This window comes from Rhea americana, unplaced genomic scaffold, assembly GCF_003343005.1.
Source record: "Rhea americana isolate MKP2758 unplaced genomic scaffold, rheAme1 scaffold_195, whole genome shotgun sequence".
Lineage (NCBI taxonomy): Eukaryota > Metazoa > Chordata > Aves > Rheiformes > Rheidae > Rhea > Rhea americana.
This window is the reverse complement of record NW_028186094.1, coordinates 1698970-1722859: the sequence shown is the minus strand read 5'-3', so window position 1 is coordinate 1722859 and position 23890 is coordinate 1698970. Positions and strand designations below refer to the sequence as shown.

Below are 23890 nucleotides of genomic sequence, written 5' to 3'. Positions count from 1 at the left end.
ATGCCTTCTGTCAGACCACTGCTCCTCCTGCATTCTTCCATAGTCTTATTTTCTATGTGTACTGGTAACTCCAGGTTGGGTAAAAACTGGCTTTCACTCTAGGCAAACAGACCATGCTGGGAGTCAAGTGAATTTTATTCAAAACGGATATTATGATTTCTTTGCAAAGAGGAAAAAGGAAACTTCACTCTGTAGTGTGAAGTTGCTGAGCTGTACTGAATTGGCTGATTTTCATTATAAAACTAGCAGCAGTCTTAACCTAGTGGGATGGTGCATAGTAAAAAGGAGTAATTTTCTGTGTTATGACTGATGCTTGACTTTGGGACTCTTTCTATTTTTTTTCGATGGTTTGTGCAGTCAAAGATGATTCAGTGTTACTGTCATTTCTTATCTGAATGTTAAGCAATAAACACCACAAATTGTTTTATCATAACTGTAGAATGTTTCTGTTTGTTTACTTGTCTCTTACTTTTCCAGGAGCTGTTTTGAGCTACTACTTTCAATTCCTGAAAGTGAATTGCCACATGAAGTGTGGTTAGAATTCCATCAATCTATACAGGTTAGTGTCTTGAATTTTTTTTTTCCAAATTACAATCTGGTTTTTAAAAACAAGATCTATATTCAATCCTTACTCAAGTTTTGTATCAAATATGTTGTTTTTATATAAAGCATGTGTACACACTTTTTAAAATCTGGTTTAGCTTGCAATCTGAGATGTAACTAAAGATGTCTTTTGGAACCTCAAAGAACAACTGCTTCTGTAGTGAAATTATTGACAGGTGCTGAGCATCTGTCCAGTGAACTGGCTGTCAGCTGGCAGACTGAAAAAGATTCTGGCCTGGGTGGAGTAGTTAATGTGTGCCCCACAGGAAGGAATTTCTCAATGATAGGGTACACAGAGGCTGAGGAGTCTATATGAGTTGAGACATTGAAAATCACTACTGACAGCATGAAAGGAAACTCACTGAGTTGATTGCTGTGTTCTTTGTACCTCAGTTAGAAATAATCATCAACCAAGACTTGCTGAGGTGGCTGTAGGCCCCTGTTATCCCAAGCTGTCAGAAGATGTATGCATGACAGATAATATCAGTGGTAAGACCAGAATGAGGAGAAGCTGTGGATTTCTAGGTCTGGGGAAAAAAATAGGCTTCCACTGTGTTTGTCCTTTCTTCTGCTCTCTTCCTCCAAACTCTATCCTGCACTTGCTGTTATCTGGGCAGCAAGAATCTCTCCGGGGCAGCAAAAGACTGTCCCCTACCACCATACGGGCAGCCTAACATCCAGTAACAGGACTTGCTGCTAAAGAGGTAATGGTAACTTCAGCAAGAAAGCAATAGCAAATCTTGATTTGTTTAATGGATTGTATGAGAAACAGACATGAGCTGGATGGAGTGATGTAAGCGCTATGAGGTATTATTTTGAAAATGACTGAAAAAGCCTTTGTAGAGGTCTGAGTGGCAAGTTAGTATCTATTCCTGGTTTGAGAGGGGTGCAAATATTAGGACAACTATCTAATCCATGTTATTCATCCCTAGTAGTATAGCTTGTGAGGTGCTACTGAAACAAGCTCATAAAATTATTATCTGTTGTAAACTCAAATGAAGGAGGTTACCCTCGACTCTGTAGGAGGAAGAGATGTGTTCCAGGCTTTAGTCTGAGCATAGTAGCTAGCTGCCTGTGAAAGGACTTGTATTCCCCATGAAGCTGAAAGAAAGAAAGAATAGTCTTGTCTTGCTGTGTTTTTTACTGCTGAGCTTCCCTGGCCCAGGGAATGATCTGATGCTGGTGCCTATTTTGGATCTAATGATGACTGATGAAAATTTAACTTTGAAGCTGGTAACTTACAATTGTGATAACTTACAACTGCTATCACAATGAACAGCTTCGCAGTAGTTGAAAGGAAATAAATGTATATCTTGAAACTGTCCTTGTGCAGAAATAATCAGTTGATTTGGGACCCTGTCAGTCCATGAGGCTTGAATGCTGCTGTAGTTCTGTAGGTGCTCATGTGGAGGCTATGAAGGAGCTTCTGATTTGTTCTGATTCGTTCACCAGTACAGAAAATCTTACTGCAATAGGAATGAATAAACTTTACACTTCAAACTGAAAGTGAACTGGTAAAGTTGTATACTCCTGCCAATAGTGGAAGGAACAGAGGTGGTCTGTGACTGGTGGCTTCAAGAGTGGACAGACTTCTTTTTTCTCTTACACCATGAGAACATACTATTGCAGTGACCCTAAAAACAGATAGGACTGTTGAGGGTGGCAGGCATTTGACAGTAGAGAAGTGCAGTAGTTAAAATCAAAGTTCTAAGTTTTTATTGATGTCGAAGATTTGTCTCCTCTTCTGAGTGCTGATATGTAAGCCCAGAATTTGCTCCTAAGACTTCTTTGGTGTCTCTTGCAAATCTTGGTAGACCTTGCAGCACTCTAAACCCAAGTTTATGGGTATACCTATCTATTTTGACAACACTGAACTATGCCATCTATTACCCGTAGTCTATATCTGTAAGTTGTGGTGTTGCAAATAGCAGGCCTACATTGCACAATCCATTCAGGTTAGTGTGGATGCCACAATCAAACTGATCAGCAGGGGTTCATCTTCTGCATTAAGGCTGATGGAAGATGTTTGAAACATACTGTTTCCAACATAGCGCTTCACTACTCCACTAACCTGTGGATAAAGAGTGGGCTTACTACATCCTAAAAGAATGTCATAACTGTTTATAACTACAATATCCCAGAACAATGTTCTCTTGTTCAGAGTACAGGGGTAGATATACAGGCTTTTACCTATTCTGGCAGAGGTATAAGATAGTTCTGAACTACTAGCTTTTAACAGGAGGGATCTGCAAGGAGAATTTTTGTTGCCAGGAGAACAATTTCCAGAAGTTAACAAGCACGTGTATGTACATGTAGGTTTCTGAAGCAAGTGATCAAGTTATGGTATTTCTGTCAGCAGAAAGTAAATTTCTAGTCAAGTGGGAGGACTTCTGAGGCTGAACATGTTGGAGGCAWACTATTACTTTGCACTGGCAGGGAAGGGACACAAGTCTAGATCTATCATTTCAACTTGCAGAAATAATGGAAGGTTCAAGACTTGCTTTTTGGCAGGTGTAGTGATATAATTGATTTTTATACAGACCTTTTGATGAAATCATATAACATCAGAGTTTTAACACTTAGTTGTATGCAGTCATATCGAGTGCAATATAGACTTTTTAATAGCAATCAGTCGTATGTTCTTGTAGGAGAACTCATGGGTTCTCATATGGCCTGTGACCATTATGTGCTAATCTCCAGGCAAATTCAGTAGCTCAAAGTACCACAGCATTGTATGACCCAGACTGTTTGTTCTTTCCTTAAGAAAAGGAGTGGATGTGGCTGATGAATATAACTCCAAGTCTTGTGTGGTGATTGTGGCAAATGTAGGGGAAAAGGTGTTTCTTTTGGACCTAGCTGCATTTGTTCCTGCTCTATAAAAAGTTGTGCAGATACTAGGAATTGGTGGAAATTTTAATTAAGTTTTCAGCTCAGAGGTGAAGAAAAGTTATAGCCTGCATTTCAAAGCAGCAAGACTAAGGACTGTCCTGAAACTGAAAACGGGAGTGTCACTAGCGTATAGCTTATACCTTTTGATAGCTTTTTGTGTTTGATAGATTGAACCCATTTGTTCTTCCATAACAGTAGCCATGCCCTTCCCTGCCCCCTCTCCTGCCCCTATGACTCCAGTTTTCCTTGCTAAAGATCAGTAGCAGCCTGTGCGAAATAAAACCAGGACATGAACTTGTATAGCAGAAAACTAAGCATGAGTTTTATACAGTGGCAGGAGGKTGTGGGCAGGAATGGGAAAAAGCAAATGTATGCTGTAAAACAGAACTGAAAGGGACACCATAGGTTGGGACAGTTTGCAGCAGGACCCTTGATACAGGTAAGCTCAATTAATTTGGGAGGAAATCAGTGAGAGGTAGTGTGGAGAGGAATTTAATAACATCAGATGAGGAAGATGAGACAACACTGTCAAAGCTGCGTCTTAGTGAGAGTAAACCAGTGGGAGTTTCCATTAGTATTGGGAATTGAATATAGACTGTAAGACAGGATTCCCTTCAAACCTTAAAATAGTATAAATGCTTTCTTTAGGTTGTGTACTGAAGGTGAGTATAAAACTAAAACTTTTGTGACACCATACTAGATACTGATCTCATTAAATTCCCAAAGCTAAAGAGTCCAGGTATGTTCAGTAAACTATTCTAATGATTGTATTTTTTATTTAATTTTGTCTGGGGGCTCTTATAGCTTTACTTACTACGTTGAAGGGCTCTATATCCTGTCTCTGTTCCCATGTAGGTACTTGCAGACTGAGATTAGGTTTCACTGCTGCAGTTCTCCTGATTTCATACAGAATAAATGCCTTACTATGTGACTCTTCAGAGTCTCTTTACAATTTCCTTATCCCAGCTTCTGGATTTCATGTGCTTAAATTTGCATTGTACTTCCTCTAAATCTTTAACTTTATATTTAAAAAAACCTACTAAGAACAATTTAATGTTAATGGAAATATTTTCCTGTAAGCTCAGAGATGAGAGGTTCAGGTAAACATCTGGAATAGAAGTGGAAAGTATGATTAGTACCCATTGAATTATGCTTGATATTGGTGAATTTCATAATCGGCGATCACTATATATTATACATATGTGTGTGTGCATGTGTGAAATTTCCTAAGTTTATTGCTGATACCGAGGTCAGTTGATTTGCTGAAACAGATGGCATGACTGCCTGTTTGAAATGCATGTGTACCAATGCATGCAGCATGCGGAACAAACAGGAGGAACTAGAGATCTCTGTGCAGTCGCAGGACCGTGATCTCATTGCAGTCACGGAGACATGGTGGGATAGCTCACACGACTGGACTTCTGTCATGGATGGCTATGTGCTTTTCAGGAAAGACAGGCCAGGAAGGCGAGGTGGTGGAGTTGCTCTTTATGTGARAGAGCAACTGGAATGCATCAAGCTCTGCCTAGGGGTGGAGGAAGAGGCAGTTGAGAGCTTATGGGTGAAAATCAAAGGGCAGACTAACATGGGGGACACTGTTGTGGGGTCTACTACAGACCACCTGACCAGGAAGAAGTTGATGAGGCCTTCTCTAGACAGCTGGAAGGAGCCTCACGATCACAGGCCCTGATTCTCATGGAGCGCTTCAGCCACCCTGACATCTGCTGGAAGGACTACACAGCAAGGCACAAACAGTCCAGGAGGCTCCTGCAGAGCATCAATAATAGCTTCTTGTCACAAAAGGTGAAGGAGCCTATGAGGGAGGGTGTCCAGCTGGACCTTGTCCTAACCAATGGAGAGGGACTGGTTAGTGATGTGAAGGCTGGGGGCAGCCTTGGCTACAGTGACAATGAGGTGGTGGAGTTCAGAATCCTGCAGGAAAGAACTAAGGCAACAAGCAGGATTGCAACCCTGGACTTCAGGAGAGTGGACTTCGGGCTCTCTAGAGACCTACTTGGAGGAATCTCATGGGTTAAGGCTCTAGAAGGAAGGGGGATCCAGGAGAGCTGGCTACTATTCAAACATCACTTCCTCCAAGCTCAAGAGTGGTGCATCCCTATGAGTAAGAAGTGCAGCAAAGGGGGCAGGAGACCTGCATGGATGAGCAAGGAGCTCTTGGCCAGATTCAGACAGAAGAAGATACACAAAATGTGGAAGAGGGGACAGACTGCTTGAGAGAATTATAGGAATGCAGTCGGAGTATGTAGAGATGCAGCAAGGAAGGCTAAAGCCCGTTTGGAATTGAGTCTGGCAAGGGATGTTAAGGACAACAGGAAGAGATTCTTCAAATACATCAGCAGCAAGAGGAGGACTAGGGAAAATGTGAGCCCGCTACTGAATGGGGCAGGGGCCCTGGTGACGGGGGATACAGAGAAGGCAGGATTACTGAATACCTTCTTTGCTTCACTCTTCACTGCTAAGGGTAGTCCCCAGGAATCCCAGAACCTGAACGTGAGGGAGAAAGTCTGGAGAAAGGAGGACTTTCCTTTGGTTGAGGAGGATATGATTAGAGATCTTCTGGGCAGGCTAGACATCCACAAATCCATGGGCCCAGATGGGATGCACCCASGGGTCCTGAGGGAGCTGGTGGATGGTGTTGCCAGGCCACTCTCCATCATCTTTGAAAGGTCCTGGAGAGCTAGAGAGGTGCCTGAGGACTGGAAGAAAGCCAATGTCACTCCAGTCTTCAAGAAGGGATAGATGGAGGACCCAGGCAACTACAGGCTGGTCAGCCKCACCTCCATCCCTGGAAAGGTGATGGAACAGCTCGTTCTGGATGTYATCTCCAGGCATATGGAGGAAAAGAAGGTGATCAGGAGTAGCCAGCATGGATCCACCAWGGGGAAATCCTGCTTGACCAACCTGATAGCCTTCCATGATGGAATGACTGGCTGGGTAGATGAGGGGAGAGCAGTGGATGTTGTGTACCTTGACTTCAGCCGGGCTTTTGACACTGTCTCCCATAACATCTTCCTATATAAGCTCAGGAAGTGTGGGTTAGAGGAGTGGACAGTGAGGTGGATTGAGAACTGGCTGAAAGGCAGAGCTCAGAGGGTTGTCATCAGTGGCGTGGAGTCCAGTTGGAGGCCTGTGGCTAGTGGCATCCCCCAGGGCTCAGTACTAGGTCCYATYYTGTTCAACTTCTTCATCAATGACCTGGATGAGGGGACACAGTGCCTCCTCAGCAAGTTTGCCAATGATACCAAGCTGAGAGGAGTGGCTGATGCACYWGRGGGCTKTGCTGCYATWSAGAGAGACCTGGACAGGCTGGAGAGCTGGGCAGAGATGAACCACCTGAGGTTCAACAAGGGCAAGTGCAGGGTCCTGCACCTAGGGAGAAATAACCCTAGGCACCAGTACAAGCTGGGGGCTGCCCTGCTGGAGAGCAGCTCTGCAGAGAARGACCTGGGAGTGCTGGTGGATRAYARGTTGACCGTGAGCCAGCAATGTGCCCTTGTGGCCAGGAAGGCCAATGGTGTCCTGGGGTGCATTAGGAAGAGTGTTGTCAGCAGGTCGAGGGAGGTGATCCTGCCCCTCTCCTCCGCCCTGGGGAGGCCTCATCTCCAGTCCTGCGTCCGGTTCTGGCTCCCCGGTACCAGAGAGACACGGAGCTACTGGAGAGAGTCCAGCGTAGGGCTACGAGGATGATTAGAGGGCTGGAGCATCTGTCCTCTGAGGAACGGCTGTGAGAGCTGGGCCTCTTTAGCCTGGGGAAGAGAAGACTGAGGGGGGATCTTATCAATGTGTACAAGTACCTGAAGGGAGGGTGTCAAGGGGACGGGGACAAACTCTTTTCAGTGGTCCCGTGTGACAGGACAAGAGGCAATGGGCAGAAATTGAACCACAGGAAGTTCCACCTGAACGTGAGGGGGAATTTCTTCACTGTGAGAGTGACAGAGCACTGGACCAGGTTGCCCAGAGAGGTTGTGGAGTCTCCTTCTCTGGAGATCTTCAAGGCCCGCCTGGATGCAACCCTGCCTACCACGCTCTAAGTGACCCTGCTTAGCAGGGGGGTTGGACTAAATGATCTCTAGAGGTCCCTTCCAACCTTACTGATTCTATGATACCTTCTTTCTTACCCACTGAGTTTTGGGTTTGGTCTGGTATGTTTAATACAAAGGGACTGAAACTTGAATGATCCTCTTCATARTTGAACTGAGCTCTTCTACCTCTATACTGGGTCCACATGCCCTCAGGTAGGGAAAAGCTTCTGTTGAAGTAAAATTCCGAATGTTTGCACTAGATGTCTGGACCTCAGATTGTCATAATCTGAAGACAGCAATTTTTGTAGTAGCACATCACTCTTGTCCAAATTTATGGTTATATGATAAATACTTTGTCAGCTAATTTTTGCTACAAAGGCAGCAGCAGAAGTGATATGAATATACCACTSCATGTGTACCTCTGTGAGGCAGTAGCTTCTAGCATGTGTAGAACATACAACTTGATAACAGAGTGAAGCTTGAGATAAGTAACACTGAGAGGCAGCAAATCTCAGCTACTGTTTGCAGTGTATTGTTCAGAAATGTGCATGTATGCTCTTTGGTGCTTGCTGTTGGTTGGCAAGTGCTTGCAAGGGTCTATCCTATGAATACGAAGTGTGAGTTCATGTAACCAGGAGTTGGCATTTCCCTTTCTTTGCCTTGCAGAACTATGTATAACTGAATTTCACTTGTAATCCAGTCTTATTCTCTGGTGAATATTTTACAGATGCTGGAACAGATATTTGGGTAACATTATTGTATGTAATGTATGCTGAAGGTTTCCAGTGACTTCTTACAGTTGTGCATCTTGCAGAAGCACTGCTGCATTAAAGCACTTGTAATTTGGGATGTTCCTCCATCTTGTTTGTGGTTAAACTTTTTCTCAACTGTAAGAGCTAGAAACTTGTGATTTATATGCTTTTATTCAAATAATGCTAGGAGTTAGAGCATAAATTCTCAAGACTTACAATAAACCTGAAAAAATAATTTCAATGCTTTGTTGAAGTTCTCTGCAAAGAAAGATGTGGATGATGCCTTCAAAGGAAACATAGGCTTCTTTTGGGTTCAGAAGCCCAGTGATAAGACCTTTTCTGTTTTAGCCACTTAACTTTTTTCCCCCCTCAGGAAAACATACTATTTAAAATCAGTGTCCTTTCTCTTAGAGTCATAATTGTGAGGAGACTAACACTTCTTGCCTTTACTGTATACAAATTGATTGGAAGAGCTTTGCTGGTTGGTTCCACCTCTTTCCAAGGCCTTGTATGTGTGCTGAATTTCTTCACACTAGCTTTTATTGAGCTACAGCAATATTGGGGTCAATCTTAGGGGTAAAATTTTTAACTCACAAGCTATTAAATGCTGGTAATTTTTAGACTTAGTCTTTGACCTGATCTATGCATGAGTGCTTGGGAAGGATAAAGTTTAAAGCTGTAATGTTAGTCTGTGTGAGGGGAGTGCAGAATGGATGCTATGGCAACCTAGTCTAGTGAAAAGACGTATTGCATGGTGATGTACAACTGAAAGAATGCCATTAATTTGCTTTTGGTTTGTGATGAAAATGTGCATATTTATTTCTTGGTAAGATCAAGGATCTCACCTACCAACATACCTGTAATCTTTTTTTAATCACTGAAGTCTAATAAGATGTTGTACATAGACTTCCTGTATGATCACAGCACTGGTATGTGTAGGAGCACTGAACTCTTGGCCTGTGGTTGCATATTTAAAAATACAAGTCTATTTGTTATAATCCACTGGCCCTTCTAAAGCTGTCTTGAGGCTATAATTTCACCATTTCTTGACAGTGCTTATTTAAGTGTTGTCTGTCATTCACCTGTCTGTGACTCTACTGGCAAACCCATCTAGCTGTGTGTGGGGTCAGGAACTGATCTAGCTTTGGAGGGGAGGCAGAGGGGAATTACTCCTACCTACCCTGAGGCTTTCAACTGAATTTGATTTCCTGATCTGATTTGCCGCACACAGGAAGGAAAGACCTGAGTAGGAACAAGTGTGTGGGCATAAGGGTTGCTTAAGTGATGTTTCCAAATGCAGAAGTACACTCTGAATCCTTTGTGTTGTAACTCATTCTTAGGCACTCAATGCAGTTGGTTAAGAGCAGTTTAAACACTGACTAAGAGCATATGAAGTCACCTGAGCCTTCAGGATGCAACTGTGATACTCTGAATTTTTGTTTTGTTTCTGTAAGGTCTGTAGCATTTGATTCCTTTTGAGTACAATTTCAGGCTCAAGGACGTATTTAAACCTTCAATTGTAAAACTCTAGGAAAGCAGAAATGAGTTGTAAACACTATACTTGGCTACCTTTGGGAGCTTGTATCTGCAAATTGGCACTAATTCTTCTACTGATCTCAGCTGATGTTAAGGTAGCCTTGCTAGTTAGCTTGGTAAGACCAAGTTACTTCTCAAAATTATTATTTAATTGAGGATTTTAGTTAGCAAGCATGGTAGAAACTAAGAGCTGAGGAAAAAAGTAGTTACCAAAAAAATCACTGTTGAAGTAATACTTACAGAAGGTCTTGGATACTCCTGAGAAAGATGAAGTGATTCAGATTATGATAATGATAGAATGTGGCATTCAACTGTTAGACTTTTAATTTTGGTGCCTCTTGAAGGGTGGAAATCTGCACTATAGTTCTAGTCTGGGAAGAAACAACCTGTACTTTATCACTCACGTTACTAGTTTGACTTTGTTACTGTAGTCAGGAGAACTAGTGTAGGGTGAAAGCACTGACTGCATAGTAGGTGTGTGTTTAGTACATCTAGTAAATGCACTAAATACGCAGCCTTTGACAGGTATCTGTAGGGGAAGAGTCATCGGCTAATTTGAGTTGAGAGGGAGATCTGAGCTGAAAGTGAGCTTTAAAGTTAGCTGGTCCATGCTCCTCCTCAGAGTAGAGCTCTTTTCGGTTAGGTTGCTCAGGCCCTGTCCCATCAAGTTTTAAGTATCTCCAAGAATAGAGGTTATATACTTTGGGTAACCTTTTCACCAATGAGAGTATTTGAACACTAGAATACTCCCCCCTTCTTCCCCCCCCCCCCACCAATACTTTAAAAGATAAAGCCATGAAGCTTATTTCTGTTTGTACAATGAAGAAAATATCAGATACTTTCCTCTATGTAACTAGTATCTACTGACTCTCACCTTTTTACCATACACCAACAGTGTGGCTCCAGCTGCCTGCTGGGGATTTTAGCAAAGATGAAGACAGCCTTAAAACTTCACCCTCTGCCCTCTTTTCCTAAGATTTAATGGCCCCTAGCTGAAGGCCTTTGTTTGACTCATTCCATCTAAGACCTTGTACTGGAGAGCTCTAAACTGGACACAGTACATCGTTTGGGGGTTTTGATACTCCAATGGATGGGAACAAACATTTCTGTCAACCTACTGGCTAGCTTTCTGCTAAGGCAGCTCAGTACATAGCTTGCCTTGCTGTCTGCAAGGAGACACTACTGGCCTACCTTTATCTAGTCTACACTTACCTTGTCCACCTGGACCACAAAGACCTTTTATACCACACTGCAGCCAGCCAGCTGGCCACCAGCTTCTACTGGTACATAGATTACTGGTACATTAATGTGTTACTAATAGCTTGCCTTATTTTCTTTCTCTCTTCTCATCTTGCCTAATACGTTAAAGAGATAGTATAGCTGGAAAGCCTGTTTATTGGAAGGTTACTTAGGACATCGTATTTCTTTAATTTCRTAAGTGGAGTTCTGGAAGGAAGATTAATGTAACTGTAGAACACAGCAGTGKGAGTAAGCTGTAACTGCAGGAGTGTGTGTGTGTTTTGGGGAGGGGTTATCCTCCTCATTTGGCCCTTGTTAGGAATGACTTTCTTTTAAACTTGTCTGTTCTTGGTTTAGCAAAGGAATACTCCAAAGCCACTTGGATGCATAGACCCCTTGAAGAGTCTGGTGTGCTGTCTCTGTCAGTCTCTAGAAAACAAAATGATCCAGGTGATAGACTTATAGAAGATAAACTTAATGCTGGACAAAGATTTTATTGATGAAGTAAAATTCAAGTTTATTTCCTACAGTGCAACTATGCTACGGTATACTTGGAACAAATGCAATGATTAGTGAGGAGGGGAAGGATCCTTGTGTTAGTTACACTTCAGTTAATCAGGTGTCTTCTAAGTAGCATTTCTGCTAGTATTGTTCTATAGTTAGAGAAGTTCTTTTAAGACTCTTAATTATGATAGCTGTGGATCCATATACATGAAACCTCTCTACAAGGATATAATTTTCAGCTCAAGAGTCTTTTACTGGGGTTAAAGTTTCCCTACTTAGATCTCTGGACATGATAAATGCATCAACCAAGATTTAAATCAAGTTTATCCCCTATGAAACAGTTTGCTGCAGTATTAGAAAGAAAATTGATAGTTACCTCAAAATACTGAAGTTGGTCCAAAATCAGCGCCTGATACTGGGAACTGTTGAACCTGAATATCTAACTTATTGAAGGTCACCAAACTGTAGAACGAGAAGGTGTCTTTTAACTGTGAATGGCTAATGGGAAAGTCTTTTTGTAGCAGTTTTACTTTATAATAACAGGTTAGTAATTTGAAAAACACATCTTGTATGTTGCAGAGTGGAATGCAGTTTATTAATATTTCTTGATAATCACTAAGAGGGTACTAGGTTAGTCTAATACTCTGAGCAATCCTAGCCCCCAGCTCCTTTTAATTCTGAAATCTGGAGGGGGTGAGAGTGAAGAAGGAAGTGCTAAAGGAAAATAAAGACTGATTTTCTGTCAGAGAACAGATCTGATTCCAGTATAGACAGTATAGGATACAATGGTGTTATCCAAAGCAAAACTGAGGTTAGTAAGTGTTCAAAGTCCTGACAGCTTAAAACGTAACTTGCTAGAATTAAGAGACTTGTCATGTAAGAAACTAACTCTCAAACTCAAAATACTATATGACAAGAAGCATCTATGTTGAATGTTTAGCTACAAATGTCAGTAATGATGGAATCATGACTACAGTTAATTGGTTTTGGTTTATCAGTCTTGGGAGATTTAGCATACTGGTATTAGTATTTTGAGTGCAAGTCATATGATAGATCAGTTTTCCTGCTATGGATGATAAGTGCTGGAATATGGTTTCAGTTGCTTTCCTTCTGAGATAGAATCTGGACTTTTTTTCCTATATTATTTTTCCTTCCCTTCTCAGTTTTCAGAAATTTAAAAGTAGTAGGGCCACGATCACTTTGAATATTATACTATGTAAAGAGACTTGGTGATTGAACTTCACTTAGAAACCAGTTCAGTGTGCAGGATCTCAGAGTCAGTCTTCACAATGTTAACTGTCTGGATCTGAAATCTCTGAATCTTAAACAGTAAATGCACTGGGTAAGGATTGCTTTCTAGGAAGCAGTATATATCATGTTCTGCTTCCCTCCCCTCCAATTTCCTGGGACCTCTTACAGCTGTAACCATCTGGAAGCTAGCATCACTGTATGTCCTCAGTCTTGCCCTGTTAACAGATATGAGAGTCCTTTCTGAGCCTCACAGACTGCACTATTTTCTTATTAATTCAAGGGTATTTTTTTTTCCTTCTGTCACTTTGCTCAGAAGAGCAAGTAAGGTCAGAGCACTAGCAGCTCATCCTTCTTGTATGAAATTTTAGGGCATGTTTTGTCCATGCAGACGTCAATGTCCATTCAGGCCAGATCACCTGCAGTTTGTCTGCCATGTTCTCAAAACCCTCCTTCTGCTGGAAAATAAATGTAGTAGATGTTTTGGGAGTAGTATTTTTTTAGTTGTGGGCTATTCTCACTGGCTATTCACTGCTCARCAGTAGCTAACTATAATCTGCAAACTCAGATTACTTTCATGTTAATCTAATATCAGTTTGCTAACTGGGCATTTAAAGTCCAATGACATGAGCTTGCTTGAATGAGAGCTGCCTGTGTTAAAYCTGCGTGTATTTGAGTTAGGATGAGGGTAGATAATCCACCACTTCGAAGTGTTTTTGTGCTTTGTCAAATTGGATGTGGCAGCCCAAGATACAGCCTCTACTTAATTTAGCTGCTGTTTCCCTCACCTCAACTCTTCCAAAGAAATCAGATGTGTGACAGGCAGGCAAGAAAATCCACACTGATATGAATTCAAAAGAAAACTGCTCTAAAAGGACCAGGTTGGCTACAGTAAGGAGTCAGTGTGGGTCATATCATGGCACTTTGTCACTGTATCAGCTGTCATGGGTGCTGAACAAAGTATTGAAATGCAGGGAGGAATGTGGATCGTATAACAATGCAAGAAGGCACACAACCACACATGAACCAGTGCRTCCTGCTTAGAAAAAGATGCATCTGTGCACGTGGACTGTGTACCAAAAAATGCACTTTAATGCTAGACTTTTCTAGAAGTGAATAGACCAGCTTGTTGCTACAGTGTTGGTAGTAAGCATAAAATTTGGCACTCTGATTCATTTTGAGAACTATTTAATCTTCGTACCACATAGGAAACAGGAGTTAAACACTATGGTATAAAGGTCATCTTTTATCTCTGTCCTAAGGTCTTCATCTTTTCTACAATAACTTATGTAATTTTGTTTAGAATCTAGAAGTTAGTAGGAGGCTTAAAAATAAGGGAAACTGTTTCTCTGTGTATTTGTTGTGAGTGCTACTATGTCTGTCTTGTGTCATGAATGCTGAAGGGTTACCACTGCAGATTACTCTTCAGATTAAGAAACCATTTCAGTTAAGATTTAGCAGATTGAAATTAGGAAGCTTTGCTGTAGAATTAGGCCAGAGTAGGGACTTTGGTACTCTTAAAAATTCCAAGACAAACATGTTAAAATGATGATATACAATGGTGTGAAATTATTAGAACACAAAATATTTTGGCAGATAATTAAAAATGGTGGTGTTCTAATGTTTAGCAGAAACTTCTAATGGTTATGTGTGTTCTTGTTTTGTTTTTCTCCCTTCATTTTGTAGGATTCACATGATGCTTTATTGGAATTTGGGAATAACAACCTCCAAATATTGGTGGATATCACAAGGGAAGGAGTTTGGAAAAATCCAGTTCTTCTTAAAATTCTATCCCAACAGCCAGTAGAAACAGAGGAAGGTAAGAGTGATTTAAAAAACCTTTTTTTTTTTTTTTTTTTTTTTTTGTAATGAAACAGGATTACTAAGAACTTGATGCAGTTGTGGTAGGGAAACTAATTTGAAATCAGAAGGGAAGTGGGATTTCAAATTGCTTTGTGCAGTAGTGTTCATATGTTTCTAGATAATATTTATAATGAAACTGTCTCACTGGCACTCTCTTGAATAATCTGTTGTCACTAATGCATCTCTACCTGGGCTATGCTTTTATCACCATCAATTCAAACATTCTCAAACTCCATTTTTGAAAATAAGTGTTTCTTTTTCCATAGAAAAATACAGAATTTTTGCCCCAGAGTGGTCTGTCTTTCATGACTCTGCTTTAAAATAATTTGTTAGTCCTAAATTGCTGCTGGTGCAGAACTATGTATACATATATCTTTTGAGAAGAACAAAATGCATGTARGAGTGTGTGTGTGTGTGTTTAGGGGGATATGACTGTAGAGTGAAAAGGTTTCCTTTTTGTTAAACTCTGGGCTGGGAAGCTCATTGTAACTAGCCTTGTGAAATGAGGATTTGAATCAGAACTTATTGAGAGGTAAGGAAAAAATCTTTAACCTGATTTTTATGTAATTTCTAAAAGTCTTCCCTTAAACTATTATTTTACTCACAGAAATTTTTTTCTCATCTATTAGTGGTATTAAGTACTTGTAGATGTTCCTTTTAGTTGCCTTATTTAGAAGTACATGAGACTATAGGTTTAACTCATTGGTTAAAGTTAAATCCTGAGACGGGAAGAAGAGCATAAAATATTTTCTTTACAACTAAAGCAACAGAAAAAGGGATTTGAAATGTTGTTTTTGTTTTGTTTTTTCTCCTTAGCATAATCCTTTCTGGCTTTGAGAAGCCTCTCCTTGATGCATATTAAGTTTGTATTTTTGAATAAACTAAAGGATAAGCAGGTTACAGTTATTTCACAGGATATGCTGCTTCTTTATGCTAGAAAGCATTAAAAAAAAAAGCTAAGGAAAGGCTGCAATCTTTTTGTCAGCGTTCACCTATGACAGTAGCATGGTATAAGTGTTCTTACTCCAAACTGCATTTAGTCCCATCTCCAAAATGCCTTGAAAAGAATTCTCTATCATATTAGAGTCCTGTCTTGGAGCTCTTCATTGATAGTATTAGGTCATCCGGTCGCACAGTTGTCATTTTAGTGCATTTCTACTGAAAAGAAGTTGCAGTTCAAAGCTTGACCATCTTACTGAAAATGAATGCTTCCTAAAAAATCTTCAGCTGTATTGAGGAATCCTTTTCTTGGAATGGTGTACCAATGATGCTTATGGCTCAGTTACTTAAGGCTTGCAAAGTCCCTTTACCCCTTGCAAGCTAAGGTCTATTCTGAAGAACTGATGTGAATTCCAGTTCTAGAACTTCCTCATGTGCATCTGTATGGATTTCATTATATGTTAATTTGCCTCTTATGCACAATTAGTTTTATCAATGGCTATATTACTGAACTGTTAGAAGACCCTGCTGCATTTCTTCATTCCTATATAGGAGGTCCTTGTTACTTCTTGTGATAGTGATTCAGACTACCGCTTGTTTTCCACAATAACAGTTGAACTTATTTGTTCAGTTCCCTGGCTCTTAATGTGGGTTGAAGCTTCTGCAGGTGGGAAACTGTAGTTTCCCAGACTACGAATCAGGAGTCCTCTGACCACGTTGACTTGGACTTGTGTGGGTTCCCATTTCTGAGATCACTTGGCAACTTTGAAACTATTAATTTCCTACAGTAGTTCAGTTCATATTTGTCTGTTTAGCTAGATCTGAATACACACCCGACAGAGGAACCACTGGTTGCTGGTGTTTCTTTCATGTGATGCAAGCAGATGTAACAGGATATTCGTTGTACATGTTCTGAAAATGCTAGCCTCTTCAACTACACAAGTGCATTCTCACTTAGTCTGGAACAGTCTAAAGACATACTTAACCAATGTTAAATGGAGGCCTCTGAATCCCGTATTAAACCGATCTGTTAAAGGAAGATTTCTCAGGTAAACCAGATAAGACAAAGAGTTGGATGCTTTAAACAAGAGGCAGTTCTAAGAACCCAGATACCTGCCTAAGTGCATTTTTTTTGTGGCAATCTTGAAATAACTCTGATTCTGTTTTTTGGGGGGGATTTTCTTCTCTCTTCTAAGTCTTAGGATATCTAAGAGCAGATAAACCAAGAAAAGTGTCATCCTTGTGACCTATTGAATGTTCAGTATTGCTTAGGCATATCTAAGACATCTTTCTATGAGCTTTCCAAAATATTTGAATGTGTTAGCTTATTACCCAAGCAAGATGTATTAGGTATTGGTTCACAGTGCTTTCAACAGAATATGTAGGAAACAGTAAGTAGTAGGAGAAATTAGGTGCTGTGTGTCCACATGCAGAAAGACAACGAGAGTGTGACAGGATAGTGCTATCTTGTTTCTCTTCTGCTGCAAATGTTGCATAATCAAAATAGTAGTGTTAATAGTAATACAGAGGGAAAACTAGTAACTAAGAGGGAAAACAGATATACTTAGTGGCTATAAATACATAAATTAATGCTTCTTTCTTTCAAAAAATAATTTTGTGCCCTTCCATGGAAACAAGAGGAGGAGGTTTTTCTTTTTATTAAAGGACATGTTGAACAGGTATTAAGGAGCTGTGGAGGATTGTGGAGGATTGTCAAAGGAGAGACCATAAAGCCAGGAAGGACCATGTGGGCCAAAGGGTTTGGTCTCCCGTAACTGTGGCCAACTATTAAATTTCTCTCGAGCAGTTTTTGAAGTGACYGTGGAGTCTCTTCATGCCTTAGTGCCATTCAGACTTCTAAATGCTTAAATGCTTCCGAAAAATCCCCATAACGCATATCATGAGTCACTGTGAGTCATAGAACTCTTAAAATTTTACAAGAAGAGAGAAAAATAGATTGAGGACATCTATGAAGTTTTCATCTCCTTTTTTGACAATAGTGTATTGTCAAAATAAACTTTCATATCCTACGTTGTGGAGCATGACAAAATAAAAAAAATCCATGCTAATGTGTTATGATGAAGTCTTTTGACCCCTGGGTTATGCTATTAATGTAACTTCTATCTTCCTTGCATCATCAGACAGGTAAATTCAGTGACTGCGTATGTTGCCACTGGCATATCAACTGGTCCACGAGCTGTATCATATCATGTGTTTAAAATTAGTTTTAAAAAAGTTAATTAAAAATTTGATTCTTTTCCCTTCCACTTTTTCCTTCTTCTTTCTCTGTACCAAGAAGGCATAGCATGCCTTCCTGTTGCTATGATACATTTTGGCCTGTGGGAAGTCTTATTTTTCTGGTCATTTGAAATTTTTTGGCCTTGTGTAAACATGATTGGAGCTTGGGTTAAAGAATTTTCTCTAGATGTCTGCTGGATTAAGTTGATCCTTTTCTTCCTCAAGAATCATAAAATATGTTCTCATCAGCTAAATACTTGTAGCTGTAACAGATTATTTCAAGTCACTGATTAGTTGCCAGGCTTCTTGTGTTTTGCCCTTTTTTTTTCTTTTAATTCTATCACTACTCTGATCTAAGTGATGCTCTTATGTCCGGTTATATGGAGGCTTAGTCTCTTCTGACTACTGACCTTCATTTGATACAGATAGTAAGAATCAAAATGCACTTTTTGCAGATTGAAGCAGATATGAAAATCTTGCTGCTACGCTGAGGCTATGTTGAGAGAGGGGTGCAAAAAGGAACTCTAAAATTCTTTAAAATTCTTCTAAAATTTAGTTTCTTTAAGTAGGTCCTATCTTTTGGCTTTTATGTATGGTATATGTTAAAAACTGTTTCTGCTGCTGTGGACCACTGGTAAACCACATCTGAAAATAGCTCAATGTGCCAACCAAGGTTTGCCTTGAAAAAGGGTAGCTCATGCTAATGATGATCAAATGCTCGGTTTGATCAAAGATCTTGAACTTGAAATGTTTTAGTCTGTTTTGGTTGGATTAAAAGTTGTGTGTGTGTACATACATATACGTGTATGCACACACAAGCATACATTGACCCTGAAAAGGAACTAACATATCAGCTGTAAATACAGCTTGCCAAATTAATCCTAACAAGAATTTTAGAGCAGCTTAGGTACTGTGTATAGCTGTTAATAAATTTAACTGCCATATTAAATTGCCATACCTCTAGGCTGATTGTCACTATTTTGTGCTGTCAGATGATCTAAGGTGCTTGTCTGGGCATGAATATTTACTTCAGGAAAGGCCCACAAAAGTCACTACTGCTATGCTTTTTAGCTTACTGAATGACTAATAGGAGCATCCCCAAGGGAGCATAATGGATGCCCATCACTAGTCTAATTTCTGATGTTCTTCTAAGCCTAAAGAAGCTAGCTTTCAAACTCCCCTTATTTCAGCATAATTTTGGGGGATCTCAACATCAAATGGTGTGATTCAGGAAGAAAGTAAGGATTAAAGTAGGCTTGGGTACATGGCACATGGGTACCAACATCTTGGTATGTCTCTGTTGACATGAGYTGGTTTGTAGGAATGTTGGGAGATCTTTCTACTGCATTGCTATTTTACAGTATAGAAACTAGAGAGGTCTTGGCCGAGAGCATTTTCGGCTTCTTAATGCTACTTGGTCATATTTAGTGTGCTTTATTGCATTTAAATTGTTCTCCTATTCCAGAGGTGCTCTCAGTGGAAATGCTCACCCAATATACTGTTTTTCTCAAGCAGTTTTTGAAGTGACCGTGGAGTCTTTTCATGCCTTGGTGCCATTCAGACTTCTATATAGTCTGTACTCATAATATTGTGTCTCAGATTCATCTTATGCTCCAAGTGTTTTGGATGGGGGGAATTCTTGTATCCTTACTGTCTAGTCCTGCAATTAGAGAGCCTTTTAGAATTTGAAACTGCATTGACTTTTTACCACTCTAAAGGATTTGGAAGAGGGACATGTTGCTAGGTTTCTTGGTATTAATTTTATAGTAAGCTGTTTTAGTACTGAGATGCTCAGAGCAATGGGAGAAAACATTCAACAGAAATGAAGCACAGTCACAGGTCTCTGAGAGGCCCCAAAAAAATGTTCAGGGGCATGTTAGAAATTAACAGTATAGATGGGTACAAAATTAAGAGGAGGAGAAGTTGTTCTGGGGAATAGCCAGCAAAATTAGCTTTTGGTGCTGTTTCAGGGAAGGGAAGGCTGGTGCAAGCAGGTTGCTGGATGTGTAGACAGTTTAGAGCAAAACTAGTTGCTAAGATAAAATAAGCACCTAGAGCCAAATGCATGAGAATTCCTCCTACTTAAATCACGTATATCTGCTTGACTAGGGGCTAGAGTTTGCCTCCTTTGCAACATCCTGCAAAGGATGTTTCTCAGTGCTTTTAAGGGGTAGGGAAGAGTGCTTGCTAGTCACTCCTGAAGATTTCAGCAAGTGGAACCCTCTTGTTCAGACCAACAGTGAGTACACAACTTGTATTTCATTAGTCAGTCTCATATCTGTGCTTTTAAAAATAAAGATGTGAGTGTTGATACAAAGTTTGCATGGACCTGCAGTACATGCAGGTACTCTTAAAACACTTCACATGTCTTGACTGTGTTAATAGGAACTTCGTTTGAGCTATTACTGAGTATTTGTCTAGCTGTGTAATGGAGAATCATTCTTGGAGCAGGCAAATAAGATTAACTTCTCCTATTTCTTGTGATTATTTTTTTTCCCCAGAAATTTTTTCAATTCTTTTGTGAGCCAGGGGCTATAAAAACTGGGATTGCAGAACTGCTTTGAGCACCTGTGGCCACTAAAAACTGTGGCTGACATGCTCTTAAATAATATACTTTACCTGAATAGATTGCTTTCAGTTTTGAGAAGGCAAGACTTTTCTGTATTTCTTGAGAATAATCTCTTGGCCAACTTGTTCTGATAGTAGTCTCTTGCATCAAGTAGAATATATAGCTAAGCGTTGTTAGTTTTCCTTGCTAAAATTTCAAGCACAATGCAATGTATGGGTATAACTTTAACGGAAGAGAGAATGCTTGTTTCCTAGCAACTGGAGATCTTGTTGCAGATTATCTCTTGGTCAGACAGCTTTTTTTAACTTTCTCTGAAGTTGCTTTAACATGAAGTTGTGTCATGTATGTATAGAGTTTACTGCTCTGTGGTTTTCCTGTGAAGAGTGTGGACCAGTACCACAGATTTGAATCTTAAAAGGACTTTTAATGGACCACTAAAATTATGCAGAATTTCACAAGTTACATAGTATGTCCTTGGCCCCAAAATATGTTTTCTGCATAGGGATGTGTTGTAAGCCTTTTGCCAACTAGTGTAGTGTACTTCTGATCATGCTTTCTTGACTTCAGAGAAAAACTCAAGTGCAGAAAGCATGAGAATTTTCTCATTTTGTGTTGTATGCAGTCTTCTCTTCCGAAAGTTTGTATGCTACTGGTTTCTATGCTACTCACCTCACATCCAAGAGCAAGATACTGTAACATTGAAAATCTTTTTTTCTGCAATAGCTCTTTCAGTAAACTGTCATTCCAAAGTAGACTGACTTTTTTTTTTCTTTTTTTTTTTTTTTTTTTTGACTAACGCACAGATTCTTACAGGCTTTAGGGCTGCTGCAGCACAGTGGTTCTAATGTGTGTTCTGTCAGAATGTCTCAGGAATTTTTGTAATTCTTTAATACAGATTTCAGGCAGAGTTTATTCCTTGGTTGATATGTATTACATGCAGTATAAGTAAGAATGTATTGGCTGTCTTTCCCCTTAATTTTTTGTCTTTTTGAAATGCATACAAATCTGGAGACTAATATCAAGCTGCCTTTTTGTAGATGTCACAGCACTATAGCTTTTTTTTTTTTTTTTTTTTAAAGCATGCTATTTCTTCAGCTAAGACAAAGTACATACTGAGTACCTAGGAAGAGAAATTAAATCTGTGTGGTTTTCACTTGGTTGGCTTTTGAATTAAAATAAAGATAGCTCCAGTTTCTTAACTCAAGGAACTCCCAGGTGTTTGTGAATTTAAGTAAATTTTGCCACTGCTAATAATAATAAAAAAAAATACTCTGAAGTTATATTGGTAATATTCAATTAGCTGATCATCTCTTGTAATGATTAGTTGTATTTGGTTGGTCTAAGCCTAGTATGTCTCATACACCATTCCTTCAAAGTACTGCAAAAGGAACATTTTTCACTCTAAACTTCATTTTGCATATTTTGGTGTTACTTGGTGGGTGTGTGTTTTTTTTTTTTTGTTGTTGTTTTTTGTTTTTTAGTAGTAGTGTGGGTGAAAAATCTTTGAAATTAGTACGTAATGCTTTCTTTCAAATATATTTTGGTTCTTTGGAATAGGAAGCTATAATTACAAATGAAGATACTGAACCTTGGGTACAGTTCAGCTCAACTACTTGTATCCTATTCAAAACACTGTGGTGTAAGCATTGTCCATTAGCCACTGCTGTGGCATAATTCCCAATTGCCTTAATGGATGCTATTTTTTTTTTTATGTGACTGTTTCTATCGCCTAGCACTCTCTCCCTACTCAGTTATACTGAATTTGTATGGGAGAAAATTCTCTAATTATTGCTGTCACTTTCTGTCACACCTAGAGTTTCATAAGAAAGCTGACCATATTTAAATGAGTTTATTATAAAATAAAGTGTGAATGCAGTGAGACAATTTTAGTTAAGTGTCAGCTGTAAATGGGTGTATTCTCAAAGGCTGTTTTCTTTTCCTAGCTAATAAATTGATTACACGAGAAGGGCCTTCCTTTCTGCAGATGCGAATAAAACATTTGATGAAGTCAAACTGCATCCCACAAGCTACTTTCTTGTCAAAATTGTGTGCAGATTCTTCAGAAATTGCAAATGTTTCATCCTTTCGCCAAGCCTACATCACATGTGTGTGTTCTATGCTGCCTAATGAAGACTCCATTAAGGAGGTTAGTAATCCATAGTCCCTTTTTAATGTGTGTTTATCAAGCATTTTTGGAATTTATTTCTGCAGTACTAAGAACTGATTCTGAAAAGCAGAACTGTTGCAGCAGAGTTCCAAAAGAGAAAGTGTCATATCTGCAGTCTACAGTAGAAAAGAACATTTTGTATTAACTGCTGTTGTAGATAAGTATGTATTACATTGCTTGCATCCAAGTTTAGATGTGCCTGAAAACATAAAATAAGACTTCTGACCTAAATTCCCCTAGTAAGCGAAGTATAAATGGAGAGCTGTCCTTTCTGAGTCAAATACTAGTACTTCAAGTGATCAGGTCTCTCTGACTTGAGAAAGAAAAGCTAAAAGCCTTTGGAAGCAGTTGCTGTGGAACCCTAAATTCATTCTTAGCAGTCTGAAAAAATCGTTCTTGCTCTGTTGCATAGTAATGAGTTGTATTAACACATTTCTGTCGTAGCAGGGGTCATAGAACTCTTGCCTCTGCCTCGTGATCTCTCACAGCTGTTACTTTATTAACCTCAAGGTTAGAGTTAAATGTTTGGCCTTTTAAATGTTAGACTTGAACATCTTGAGTAAGCCTTGGTGAAACTGTGGGAAGATAACCTATATCAAAAAAGGAACTCTGATGTCTATGCTTCCCAGTAAGTTACTGGAAGACTGGTTTACAGTGTTTTCTTTTGCATGTGAACTGCATAAAAAGTATTCTCTTTACTTATTTTTCAAAAGAAATATTTTTATCTGTCACTATCAGATATGCTCTTCGCTTTGAGCTGGATTCCGATCAGTTTGCTGTACAGAAGGATCAATGAATGTATTTGAGTCTGCAATGAGCAGTTAATCTGTGTTATACTGGAGGGATATATGGTTAACTTGCAGTATGTTCTGTGATTGCATTGGGTACTAATGATCAATTGCTTAGAAATCAAAGTTATAACCTCTTCAGTTTTTTAGTTTCATTTAATGATTGTAAGGTGTAATTATCACTTCTATCTAGATACATAGAAGACACTTTAGTCTTCTCAAGCCTAAAGGCTAGAATGAAGATTGATAAATTGAATCAAATTGTGATGATCRTTTAATTGTACTATTTATGGGAAAACTAAGGCACTGAGTATCAAAGCAGCATCTTAGGGATATGGCTTACTGAGTTAGCTCCACCTGTAACCAGAACTGGTGAAAGCATGAGCTCAGTGGTGTTAGTGCCAGAAAGCTGGTGTGAAAAATCAGCAATAGGAAGATTAGTGTTTTAAGGTTTCTTTACTTGCTTGAACAGAGGTATTGCATCATTTGTACTCTTTACAGAATTATTGAAA

General features: G+C 39.6%; 1 protein-coding gene across 2 annotated transcripts in view; it reads left to right on the top strand.

Moving 5' to 3' along the window:
* Positions 1-23890, top strand: part of RLF (RLF zinc finger) — a 54967-nt gene that overhangs the window by 9710 nt on the left and 21367 nt on the right. The window contains exons 3-5 of one of the 2 annotated variants that reach the window (XM_085302994.1): positions 478-559; positions 14501-14633; positions 22367-22569. The exons of the other annotated variant lie outside the window; for it this stretch is intronic. Of the exons in view, the coding sequence (XP_085159120.1) occupies positions 478-559; positions 14501-14633; positions 22367-22569 (418 nt within the window). The remainder of the gene's footprint in view (positions 1-477; positions 560-14500; positions 14634-22366; positions 22570-23890) is intronic. 2 annotated transcript variants of the gene reach the window in all.